At 43.1% G+C, this 13240-nt stretch overlaps 2 protein-coding genes across 2 annotated transcripts; both read left to right on the plus strand.

Annotated features, from left to right (window-relative positions):
- The first annotated feature begins 217 nt into the window (after positions 1–217).
- LOC127849966 (uncharacterized) lies at positions 218–3508 on the plus strand. Its single transcript, XM_052382705.1, has 3 exons — positions 218–1288; positions 1370–2096; positions 3009–3508. The coding sequence occupies exons 1-3, from the start codon at positions 218–220 to the stop codon at positions 3506–3508; spliced, it is 2298 nt and encodes a 765-aa protein (XP_052238665.1).
- Positions 3509–3513: 5 nt separating this feature from the next.
- On the plus strand, positions 3514–6804 carry LOC127849967 (uncharacterized). The gene is made up of 3 exons (XM_052382706.1): positions 3514–4584; positions 4666–5392; positions 6305–6804. The coding sequence occupies exons 1-3, from the start codon at positions 3514–3516 to the stop codon at positions 6802–6804; spliced, it is 2298 nt and encodes a 765-aa protein (XP_052238666.1).
- The last annotated feature ends 6436 nt before the right edge of the window (positions 6805–13240 follow it).

The following is a 13240-nucleotide window of genomic DNA, read 5'->3' on the forward strand; positions in this document are numbered from 1 at the left end:
TTAAATTACTCCGAACTCGGAAGATAAGTGCAGACGATCAGTGTCTTCTTTTGATTGAAAAAGATGGAAACTGCTTTTTCCGGTGTATTGCAGCAGGAATATTCGATGATCCTGAGAAACATGAACTTGTAAGAACTTCTGTACTAATCACATGCTGGACAACGAATCCACTTACAAGAACTATATTGATGGTGATTACGATGTACACATAAGCTGCATGAAACAAAGCGATGGCAACTCTCGCTCTTGGGCTACAGAGGCGGAAATATTAGCGGCTTCAACATTATACGACGTAGACATATACGTGAAACAATACAGCAATGGATGCTTTAGTTGGCTGCGATTTCCTGTCGAAAGAGAATCGCCAAACCGGAAGTTCATTTGTATGCGGCTTGAAAACCAGCACTTTGACTTTAATCGGCAGCATGAAAGACCTACGTCCGTGATTACAAAAGAAACAACACTCTCCTCGGAGGAAATGCAAACCACATGGTGCATGGCAAAAACAAAGACGAAACATGACGAAAACAAAATGAGTGTTGTTAGCAACCTGTCAAAGAAGACGTTAACTGATGCTCAGATATCCCTGCTTTCGAAAGGACTGAAGTTCATACCGACTAGAAAAACAATAGACAAAGGAAAATTACTTACAGACTTGTCAGCGTGGGAACGCCGTATGCGCTTAAAAGAATATTTCTATTCAGAAGACGCTGAACATAGAACCAGGGAGGATGAGCGTCAATACAAAAAGAAGACCTCGACGTGGACTCCAAAGGCTGGCCGCGACAAATGGCTGGACACATATATACAAGCGGTCAAAGACGACATCATTTGCGGATTAAAACGAAAATTTAAATATAATCTAAGCAAATCTGAAGAACAAGCATTCAAAGAATTACTCCACGACGATGACATAGTAATTCGCCCTGCCGACAAGGGGTCGGGGATAGTGATAATGGACAGGGAAGACTATGTCAAGAAGCTGAAGTGTGAAATGTCGGACAGTGAGACATACGTCGCGGTGACGGATGATAAAACAAAGATTGTGGAAAACAAAGTGAAGAAAGTGGCCGATACCCTATACAAGAAGGGGTCGATCGACAGTGACCTTAAAAGGTATCTCACCAGCGGCGGTGGAACTTCCGGTAAGCTTCAGGGCAACCCGAAGCTTCATAAACCTGGGATGCCTCTCCGCACTATTGTAAACGGCCGAAATTACCCGACAGAGAAGATGGCGGAAATAGTGGAGAATGAATTACGCGATAATGTGACGTCACTTCCGTCGTATGTGAGAGACACAACCGACTTCCTAAACAAAATAACACAGATACAGCAGCCGTTACCAGACGGTACCATCATATTTTGTTAGGAAGTGAAGGCTCTTTACCCCAGCGTACCAAGAGAAGAAGCCCGTGCTGCAGTATTTGAAGCTCTCAATCGGCGAGTGCAACCGGAAGTACCAACCAACGACATGATCACAATGATGGACACTGTTCTAAATAACAACACCATTTCATTCAATGGAGACCACTACATGCAAAATGAAGGAACTGCTATAGGATCGCACTTAGGAATGAATTACGCATCGACCTACATGGGAGCCTGGGGGACAGAGTTATTTTCAAAATCAAACAAACATCCAATAGCCTACTTCCGGTTTGTTGATGATGTTTGGGGCTTGTGGACACATGGTTTGGAGGCACTAAAGACATTCCATGCGGTTGCAAATGAAATCCATCCACGAATACAGCTAGAGCTCCGTTACTCCACAGAGCAGCTCGAATTTCTAGACACCATGACGTCTATTCGAAAAGGAAGGCTGGTTTCAGACCTATATACCAAACAGACAGATCGGCACCTCTACCTGCACATGGACTCGTCGCATACCGAGTCTACGAAGAAGGCCATTCCGTACGGCTTAGGTGTGAGGCTAAAAAGAATATGTTCGGAAGAGACGGACTACAAAAAACACAGAGATGAGATAAAAGAGCAACTACAGAAGCGAGGATACAATGGCCGATTCGTCGAGACAGAGCTGAAGAAAGTTGATAACAAGAAGCGAGAAAATCTGCTGCATACAAAAGTGCCTTCAAAAAGTAATTCCAGGGTACCGCTCGTTATCACTTTCTCCAGAGCGCTACCAAATGTCGGCCATATCCTCCGGAAACACCTGCCAACACTCCACATTTCAGATCATATGAAAAACGTTTTTCCTGAACCCCCGTTAGCAGCATTTAGAAGAGACTGCAACCTTCAAGACATATTGGTTCATAAAAAGCACAACCGGATGTTTTTCCGAGTTCATAACAGGAGCGGACCTTGTGGAGCACAGAGGTGCGCAATCTGTCCATACATGATGGAGGCTGAAAAGTTCAGCGACACCACCGGAAAAAGCTACAATGTGCGGAACGAGGTCACCTGCAAATCCACCAATGTAGTCTACGCTGTACACTGCGAACGGTGTAAGACCTTCGTATACGTAGGAGAAACGGGAGATACCCTGTACCAGCGACATCTTCTTAACCTGTCCCGCATACGGACTCGACACAACGACCCGGTAGCCGAGCACTTCTACACAAACGGCCACAGCGTCGCAGACTTCGGGTCATGGGACTCGAAAAATTAAATGGAACCGACGAGTACCGGAAGACCATCGAACAACTTTGGAAGCGCAAACTGAGGACGTTCAAACCATATGGACTAAACACAAAAGACTAAAATTGGCGCGCAATGTAGCGTGCGATAATATAACGTCACTTCCGCTAAAGATGATATGCTTATTCACAAATAAACGCCGCTGAAGAAGACCGAGAGGTCGAAAGCTACGGCAAATTTAATAAAAGCGTTTTATTTTATATAAACGGCTTAAAGCGACTTTATTATATGCAACAACGTGATGGCATATCACGAAACGGAATATATCGAATTTGCGCGACTGAAGAAAGTAACTGGAAAGATTTGTCGATATGAAAGCCATAAACAGTTCCTGCTTGATTGTTTAAATTCAGAACTAATTCCTACGGGATTCGACATTAAATGGAAAATGGATCTTGAAACCAATAGTTATGAGGCCGCCAGCGTGTCAGACATTTTACACAAAGCATCGCTTTCTCTGATGTCCGAAAGTGTCGCCGTCTGTGACCGTGTTCTGAAAGAAGCTCAACAACAGAAAATGGACTATGAAACTAAGCTTTCATCTCTTATCAGTAAACCGCAATTTGACAAGAAACTTTGTGAACTTACAGACTTCTCATTAAAAATGAAAATTGATCTCCTCAGAACTAAAAAACGAAAACTTAAATTACTCCGAACTCGGAAGATAAGTGCAGACGATCAGTGTCTTCTTTTGATTGAAAAAGATGGAAACTGCTTTTTCCGGTGTATTGCAGCAGGAATATTCGATGATCCTGAGAAACATGAACTTGTAAGAACTTCTGTACTAATCACATGCTGGACAACGAATCCACTTACAAGAACTATATTGATGGTGATTACGATGTACACATAAGCTGCATGAAACAAAGCGATGGCAACTCTCGCTCTTGGGCTACAGAGGCGGAAATATTAGCGGCTTCAACGTTATACGACGTAGACATATACGTGAAACAATACAGCAATGGATGCTTTAGTTGGCTGCGATTTCCTGTCGAAAGAGAATCGCCAAACCGGAAGTTCATTTGTATGCGGCTTGAAAACCAGCACTTTGACTTTAATCGGCAGCATGAAAGACCTACGTCCGTGATTACAAAAGAAACAACACTCTCCTCGGAGGAAATGCAAACCACATGGTGCATGGCAAAAACAAAGACGAAACATGACGAAAACAAAATGAGTGTTGTTAGCAACCTGTCAAAGAAGACGTTAACTGATGCTCAGATATCCCTGCTTTCGAAAGGACTGAAGTTCATACCGACTAGAAAAACAATAGACAAAGGAAAATTACTTACAGACTTGTCAGCGTGGGAACGCCGTATGCGCTTAAAAGAATATTTCTATTCAGAAGACGCTGAACATAGAACCAGGGAGGATGAGCGTCAATACAAAAAGAAGACCTCGACGTGGACTCCAAAGGCTGGCCGCGACAAATGGCTGGACACATATATACAAGCGGTCAAAGACGACATCATTTGCGGATTAAAACGAAAATTTAAATATAATCTAAGCAAATCTGAAGAACAAGCATTCAAAGAATTACTCCACGACGATGACATAGTAATTCGCCCTGCCGACAAGGGGTCGGGGATAGTGATAATGGACAGGGAAGACTATGTCAAGAAGCTGAAGTGTGAAATGTCGGACAGTGAGACATACGTCGCGGTGACGGATGATAAAACAAAGATTGTGGAAAACAAAGTGAAGAAAGTGGCCGATACCCTATACAAGAAGGGGTCGATCGACAGTGACCTTAAAAGGTATCTCACCAGCGGCGGTGGAACTTCCGGTAAGCTTCAGGGCAACCCGAAGCTTCATAAACCTGGGATGCCTCTCCGCACTATTGTAAACGGCCGAAATTACCCGACAGAGAAGATGGCGGAAATAGTGGAGAATGAATTACGCGATAATGTGACGTCACTTCCGTCGTATGTGAGAGACACAACCGACTTCCTAAACAAAATAACACAGATACAGCAGCCGTTACCAGACGGTACCATCATATTTTGTTAGGAAGTGAAGGCTCTTTACCCCAGCGTACCAAGAGAAGAAGCCCGTGCTGCAGTATTTGAAGCTCTCAATCGGCGAGTGCAACCGGAAGTACCAACCAACGACATGATCACAATGATGGACACTGTTCTAAATAACAACACCATTTCATTCAATGGAGACCACTACATGCAAAATGAAGGAACTGCTATAGGATCGCACTTAGGAATGAATTACGCATCGACCTACATGGGAGCCTGGGGGACAGAGTTATTTTCAAAATCAAACAAACATCCAATAGCCTACTTCCGGTTTGTTGATGATGTTTGGGGCTTGTGGACACATGGTTTGGAGGCACTAAAGACATTCCATGCGGTTGCAAATGAAATCCATCCACGAATACAGCTAGAGCTCCGTTACTCCACAGAGCAGCTCGAATTTCTAGACACCATGACGTCTATTCGAAAAGGAAGGCTGGTTTCAGACCTATATACCAAACAGACAGATCGGCACCTCTACCTGCACATGGACTCGTCGCATACCGAGTCTACGAAGAAGGCCATTCCGTACGGCTTAGGTGTGAGGCTAAAAAGAATATGTTCGGAAGAGACGGACTACAAAAAACACAGAGATGAGATAAAAGAGCAACTACAGAAGCGAGGATACAATGGCCGATTCGTCGAGACAGAGCTGAAGAAAGTTGATAACAAGAAGCGAGAAAATCTGCTGCATACAAAAGTGCCTTCAAAAAGTAATTCCAGGGTACCGCTCGTTATCACTTTCTCCAGAGCGCTACCAAATGTCGGCCATATCCTCCGGAAACACCTGCCAACACTCCACATTTCAGATCATATGAAAAACGTTTTTCCTGAACCCCCGTTAGCAGCATTTAGAAGAGACTGCAACCTTCAAGACATATTGGTTCATAAAAAGCACAACCGGATGTTTTTCCGAGTTCATAACAGGAGCGGACCTTGTGGAGCACAGAGGTGCGCAATCTGTCCATACATGATGGAGGCTGAAAAGTTCAGCGACACCACCGGAAAAAGCTACAATGTGCGGAACGAGGTCACCTGCAAATCCACCAATGTAGTCTACGCTGTACACTGCGAACGGTGTAAGACCTTCGTATACGTAGGAGAAACGGGAGATACCCTGTACCAGCGACATCTTCTTAACCTGTCCCGCATACGGACTCGACACAACGACCCGGTAGCCGAGCACTTCTACACAAACGGCCACAGCGTCGCAGACTTCCGGGTCATGGGACTCGAAAAATTAAATGGAACCGACGAGTACCGGAAGACCATCGAACAACTTTGGAAGCGCAAACTGAGGACGTTCAAACCATATGGACTAAACACAAAAGACTAAAATTGGCGCGCAATGTAGCGTGCGATAATATAACGTCACTTCCGCTAAAGATGATATGCTTATTCACAAATAAACGCCGCTGAAGAAGACCGAGAGGTCGAAAGCTACGGCAAATTTAATAAAAGCGTTTTATTTATATAAACGGCTTAAAGCGACTTTATTATATGCAACAACGTGATGGCATATCACGAAACGGAATATATCGAATTTGCGCGACTGAAGAAAGTAACTGGAAAGATTTGTCGATATGAAAGCCATAAACAGTTCCTGCTTGATTGTTTAAATTCAGAACTAATTCCTACGGGATTCGACATTAAATGGAAAATGGATCTTGAAACCAATAGTTATGAGGCCGCCAGCGTGTCAGACATTTTACACAAAGCATCGCTTTCTCTGATGTCCGAAAGTGTCGCCGTCTGTGACCGTGTTCTGAAAGAAGCTCAACAACAGAAAATGGACTATGAAACTAAGCTTTCATCTCTTATCAGTAAACCGCAATTTGACAAGAAACTTTGTGAACTTACAGACTTCTCATTAAAAATGAAAATTGATCTCCTCAGAACTAAAAAACGAAAACTTAAATTACTCCGAACTCGGAAGATAAGTGCAGACGATCAGTGTCTTCTTTTGATTGAAAAAGATGGAAACTGCTTTTTCCGGTGTATTGCAGCAGGAATATTCGATGATCCTGAGAAACATGAACTTGTAAGAACTTCTGTACTAATCACATGCTGGACAACGAATCCACTTACAAGAACTATATTGATGGTGATTACGATGTACACATAAGCTGCATGAAACAAAGCGATGGCAACTCTCGCTCTTGGGCTACAGAGGCGGAAATATTAGCGGCTTCAACATTATACGACGTAGACATATACGTGAAACAATACAGCAATGGATGCTTTAGTTGGCTGCGATTTCCTGTCGAAAGAGAATCGCCAAACCGGAAGTTCATTTGTATGCGGCTTGAAAACCAGCACTTTGACTTTAATCGGCAGCATGAAAGACCTACGTCCGTGATTACAAAAGAAACAACACTCTCCTCGGAGGAAATGCAAACCACATGGTGCATGGCAAAAACAAAGACGAAACATGACGAAAACAAAATGAGTGTTGTTACCAACCTGTCAAATAAGACGTTAACTGATGCTCAGATATCCCTGCTTTCGAAAGGACTGAAGTTCATACCGACTAGAAAAACAATAGACAAAGGAAAATTACTTACAGACTTGTCAGCGTGGGAACGCCGTATGCGCTTAAAAGAATATTTCTATTCAGAAGACGCTGAACATAGAACCAGGGAGGATGAGCGTCAATACAAAAAGAAGACCTCGACGTGGACTCCAAAGGCTGGCCGCGACAAATGGCTGGACACATATATACAAGCGGTCAAAGACGACATCATTTGCGGATTAAAACGAAAATATAATCTAAGCAAATCTGAAGAACAAGCATTCAAAGAATTACTCCACGACGATGACATAGTAATTCGCCCTGCCGACAAGGGGTCGGGGATAGTGATAATGGACAGGGAAGACTATGTCAAGAAGCTGAAGTGTGAAATGTCGGACAGTGAGACATACGTCGCGGAGACGGATGATAAAACAAAGATTGTGGAAAACAAAGTGAAGAAAGTGGCCGATACCCTATACAAGAAGGGGTCGATCGACAGTGACCTTAAAAGGTATCTCACCAGCGGCGGTGGAACTTCCGGTAAGCTTCAGGGCAACCCGAAGCTTCATAAACCTGGGATGCCTCTCCGCACTATTGTAAACGGCCGCAATCACCCGACAGAGAAGATGGCGGAAATAGTGGAGAATGAATAACGCGATCATGTGACGTCACTTCCGTCGTATGTGAGAGACACAACCGACTTCCTAAACAAAATAACACAGATACAGCAGCCGTTACCAGACGGTACCATCATATTTTGTTTGGATTTGAAGGCTCTTTACCCCAGCGTACCAAGAGAAGAAGCCCGTGCCGCAGTATTTGAAGCTCTCAATCGGCGAGTGCAACCGGAAGTACCAACCAACGACATGATCACAATGATGGACACTGTTCTAAATAACAACACCATTTCATTCAATGGAGACCACTACATGCAAAATGAAGGAGCTGCTATAGGATCCCACTTAGGAATGAATTACGCATCGACCTACGTGGGAGCCTGGGAGACAGAGTTATTTTCAAAATCAAACAAACATCCAATAGCCTACTTCCGGTTTGTTGATGATGTTTGGGGCTTGTGGACACATGGTTTGGAGGCACTAAAGACATTCCATGCGGTTGCAAATGAAATCCATCCACGAATACAGCTAGAGCTCCGTTACTCCACAGAGCAGCTCGAATTTCTAGACACCATGACGTCTATTCGAAAAGGAAGGCTGGTTTCAGACCTATATACCAAACAGACAGATCGGCACCTCTACCTGCACATGGACTCGTCGCATACCGAGTCTACGAAGAAGGCCATTCCGTACGGCTTAGGTGTGAGGCTAAAAAGAATATGTTCGGAAGAGACGGACTACAAAAAACACAGAGATGAGATTAAAGAGCAACTACAGAAGCGAGGATACAATGGCCGATTCGTCGAGACAGAGCTGAAGAAAGTTGATAACAAGAAGCGAGAAAATCTGCTGCATACAAAAGTGCCTTCAAAAAGTAATTCCAGGGTACCGCTCGTTATCACTTTCTCCAGAGCGCTACCAAATGTCGGCCATATCCTCCGGAAACACCTGCCAACACTCCACATTTCAGTTCATATGAAAAACGTTTTTCCTGAACCCCCGTTAGCAGCATTTAGAAGAGACTGCAACCTTCAAGACATATTGGTTCATAAAAAGCACAACCGGATGTTTTTCCGAGTTCATAACAGGAGCGGACCTTGTGGAGCACAGAGGTGCGCAATCTGTCCATACATGATGGAGGCTGAAAAGTTCAGCGACACCACCGGAAAAAGCTACAATGTGCGGAACGAGGTCACCTGCAAATCCACCAATGTAGGCTACGCTGTACGCTGCGAACGGTGTAAGACCTTCGTATACGTAGGAGAAACGGGTGATACCCTGTACCAGCGACATCTTCTTAACCTGTCCCGCATACGGACTCGACACAACGACCCGGTAGCCGAGCACTTCTACACAAACGGCCACAGCGTCGCAGACTTCCGGGTCATGGGACTCGAAAAATTAAATGGAACCGACGAGTACCAGAAGACCATCAAACAACTTTGGAAGCGCAAACTGAGGACGTTCAAACCATATGGACTTAACACAAAAGACTAAAATTGGCGCGCAATGTAGCGTGCGATAATATAACGTCACCTCCGCGAGATGATATGCTTATTCACAAATAAACGCCGCTGAAGAAGACCGAGAGGTCGAAAGCTACGGCAAATTTAATAAAAGCGTTTTATTTTATATATATATATATATAATATATACCCTTATTACAACATTGACTTTACGCATGATTCATTCTTTGAGTATATTGAGCAGTACTTTTGTCGCGTTGTCATTGTTTTCATCCTGTTAATAATATAAAAACGTTATTATAATAAGATCATATAAACTATTGATTATATAAAAGTGTTGTATGGATTGAACGATATGGAAGGAAATATCCACCAGTCCATTCATATCAAAATTGCAATGCGCGATGTTGTAAACCGCAAAGTGCCTTATGCCTAATGCGTAATGCTTAACGACAAACCGCAATACGTCTCACGCTTGACTGCAACTCGAATACGAAACTAAACAGAATATTGAAACTTGTTTCTTAATATTATAATACTGTCCGTATGGTTTTGTGCAATGTTGTAAACCGCTCATGCTTAATGCTAAACGATAAACCGTAATACGCTTGACTGCAATTCGAATACGAATAAAAAATAATACTTGTCGCCGGTGGTGCCCGCTAGCTGTACATGAAACGGTATCGACGTAAATTGTCGCCCTTCAAGTTTGTCAGTTGTAGCATGGAGTAAATTGACTCGTGTTGACGAGCGGTGATATCGATTAAAGGTTTTCATTTTTTAATGATTCATTTGATAGATAGACCGCCTGATTTTTAACGAAAACATAGAAAGGCATGGTTGTTTGTCGTAAATCTCGTAAGCAAATTATGATCCCCGAATTTTTTTCGGTGGAGCATTAAGAAGCAAGTCTCACTATTGCCGGTAGAGCCCCGGTCCATCCCGGTTTGCTAACGCCGGTTGACCGGCGAGAACCAGGATTATGGCGTAGAAATTGTTTAACGCGGTCACACTATTTTCCGGTGCTGCCCCGGTTGAAGCCGGTCAACAACATGGCAGAGTCCCGGTCAACCCCGGACAAGCTACGGTTTATCTCGTTAAAGCACCGGCAGAGCCACGGTTGTCGCCGGTAAGGCCCAGGGGGAGCCCCGGTGAAAGCCGGCAGCGTCCCGGCAGAGCCCCGGTATACCGTAACTCCACCGGCACTCACCGGGGCTTTACCGGCATCAGATCCCTGCAGAGCTTCGGCAACGCCCCGGTTTAACCACGAACGTCGCCGGTAATGCCCAGGCGGAGCCCCGATGAATGCCGGTAGCGTCCCGGAAGAGCGCCGGTTTACCGATGTACCGTTGCTTTACCGGGACTCTGCCGGCATTCACCGGGGCACCACCGGCGACAACCGGTGCGTTGCCGTAGCTCTGTCGGGGTCTGCATTGGCCCCGGTGGAACTACGGTGCCGTCCTGATTTTTCCCGGTTCCGCGCCGGTCGTTGCCGGTCCTTCCCGGTGACTCCCGGCGGTTTTAAACATTTTAATACTTTCCCGGAGCCCCGGTTCATCCCGGTCGTCCCCACCGGCATCATAGTAAGACTGGGCCTTTACTTCCTTCCGTCATACCTTCCGTCACACATTTGTTACAGTTTCTCATAGCGCCTTCAATATTTTACCGGTCTCTTACATATTTGGCATGAAGGTACCTTGCATGGACCTCTACCTTTTGATGAGGTTTGTGGTCACTGGGGTCAAGGTCACCGAGGCTAATAATAGATTCTCAAGGTCATATTCTTTAGTGACTAGTGTTATTTGGCATGGAGTTTCATTTTAAAGAGTGAGTGTATACTATTACTTTACTATGTATACTATTATTTCCATTTATTATTATTAATACCTGTTTACTTTATTATGAACATCAGGGGAGCATCCATCGTTTTCAACGATACTTCTTGCTATTTTAAGGTAAACGTACCGAAGGATACTTTCATGAACACGTGCTTTCGAAGTGAACAACCATGTGATTTTAAAAATACACGTGCAAATTACTTGACTTAGTAGCATGTGGGTGATTTATTTTAACATAAAACCATTATTCTCCAAATGAAATAATTATATGTGTAAATCCATATGCCGTCATGAGCACGAATCCGTTGGAATTTTTGCGACATCTTGATCCGTTAAAAAAGAATGGAGCTGCAGTCATATTTTCCCATAATTATGTATTTACATAGTGTGGAATAAAATTCAAGAGGTGGGTAACCTTTGTACCCTTATAACTTTTAAATCGCAGCTTTGTTTTTAAGACGGATTTCATATTTGTGTTGAGTGACAAAAAGTCTTATAGACAAACACTCAGTCATTCCCTCTATAACTCATCCACTCACGGTCAGTCACTCACTCAGTCACTTATTACGTCAAGTGTTGCGGATAAAGATTTTGGTATTAATTATCGGATACATTTAGCCTTTAAATTATATTGTATGTTCGTTTGCACTGTTGCGTTTAATAAGTCTTTTCGCTTAGCTCAAGGCAATATTGATAACAACACGTGAGTTTCTGTAATATTATTACCCTGTTGTGTAAGTGTTGTGTGTAATATTTTTAATAGTTTCAGACAAAAAACCCTGGGTAGAACCAGTACTAATTATGAATGCATATTAATTGAATATAACAATAAATCAAGTAATTTGCCTGGGTAGGGTTATAAGAACCAATAGTGCCAATACTTACAAAGTATACATATTAATTTAACAACATATTTACAGCGTAATAAAGTCACGTTCCTGTGTAGAACCGGTACTTGACACAGAAATACATGAATACAACGAGAACATAATCAAGTTTCCTGGGTAGGGTTAGTAGAATCAGTACTTACAAAGTGTACACATTAATGTTACAACAAATTTGCAACATAATAAAGTCACATTTCTGTGTAGAACCAGTACTTGACACAGAAAAACATGAATACAACAAGAACATAATCAAGTTTCCTTGGTCGGGTAAGTAGGGCCAGTAGAACCAGTACTTACAAAGTATACATATTAATATTTACACACTATTTACAACATAATAAAGTCACGTTCCTGGGTAGAACCAGTACTGGACACAGAAATACATGAATACAACGAGAAAATAACAACACAATATAGACAACAGTTTCCTTGGTACAAAAACCAGTACTGTCAGCAGACATAGGTAACATGAACTCAAGAATAACCAACTTCTTGAGACTTTCGCATCTTGCGTTTTTTTCTCAATGTTACATAGTTGCTCACGGAGTTATATTCCCGAGAGCTGCGCTATCTTAGGTTTACGCTTATCGCGTACATCTAAGATGGACACTGTTAAACCCGTGTCGACTAACTCAGCTATCGACTCTGCAAAAACTAGGCAGATCTCGCGAGTCTCGTCCTCCGAGATTTGCTTGCGTCTTCTCTGGCTGAGGTCGTCATAGCGAAGACGTCGTCCTCGTCACTACACACCTGTCCGAATCAGCAGAGGAGAATAAGGAGGAGGACTTGTCCGCCTGGCGCTGATGGTATGGTCCTTGAGTTCCCCTTGGACATCCTCGATTTCCCCTATAGAAAATAAACATAATAATAATACGTGTTAATATGTATTTCGTTTATTTTAAGAAAGCTGAAAAGTGAGTAGATTATATAAGTAAATAAATAATTGGCTTATCGTACATTTATGTATCTTATTTATTATATGGCATCATTTTTGTTTAAATATCGCCAAGCCGCGTGACTTTCCAGTGTCAGCGGGTCGTGATTATCGATTACTTTTACAATTTCAAAACTTTTCTGTGGCGACTTTAAAGTTTCACTTAGAATATAATGATCAAACTAAAATAATAATCACATACATATAAATGTACTCACATTGGTCCACATGTTAACCGATCGATGTCAGAACTGGTTTAGTCCGAATGATGCTCGCGAAAATAGGCGTCACTGTCACTCAGTGTCAG

This window comes from Dreissena polymorpha, chromosome 11 (assembly GCF_020536995.1).
Source record: "Dreissena polymorpha isolate Duluth1 chromosome 11, UMN_Dpol_1.0, whole genome shotgun sequence".
Taxonomy (NCBI): Eukaryota; Metazoa; Mollusca; class Bivalvia; order Myida; family Dreissenidae; genus Dreissena; species Dreissena polymorpha.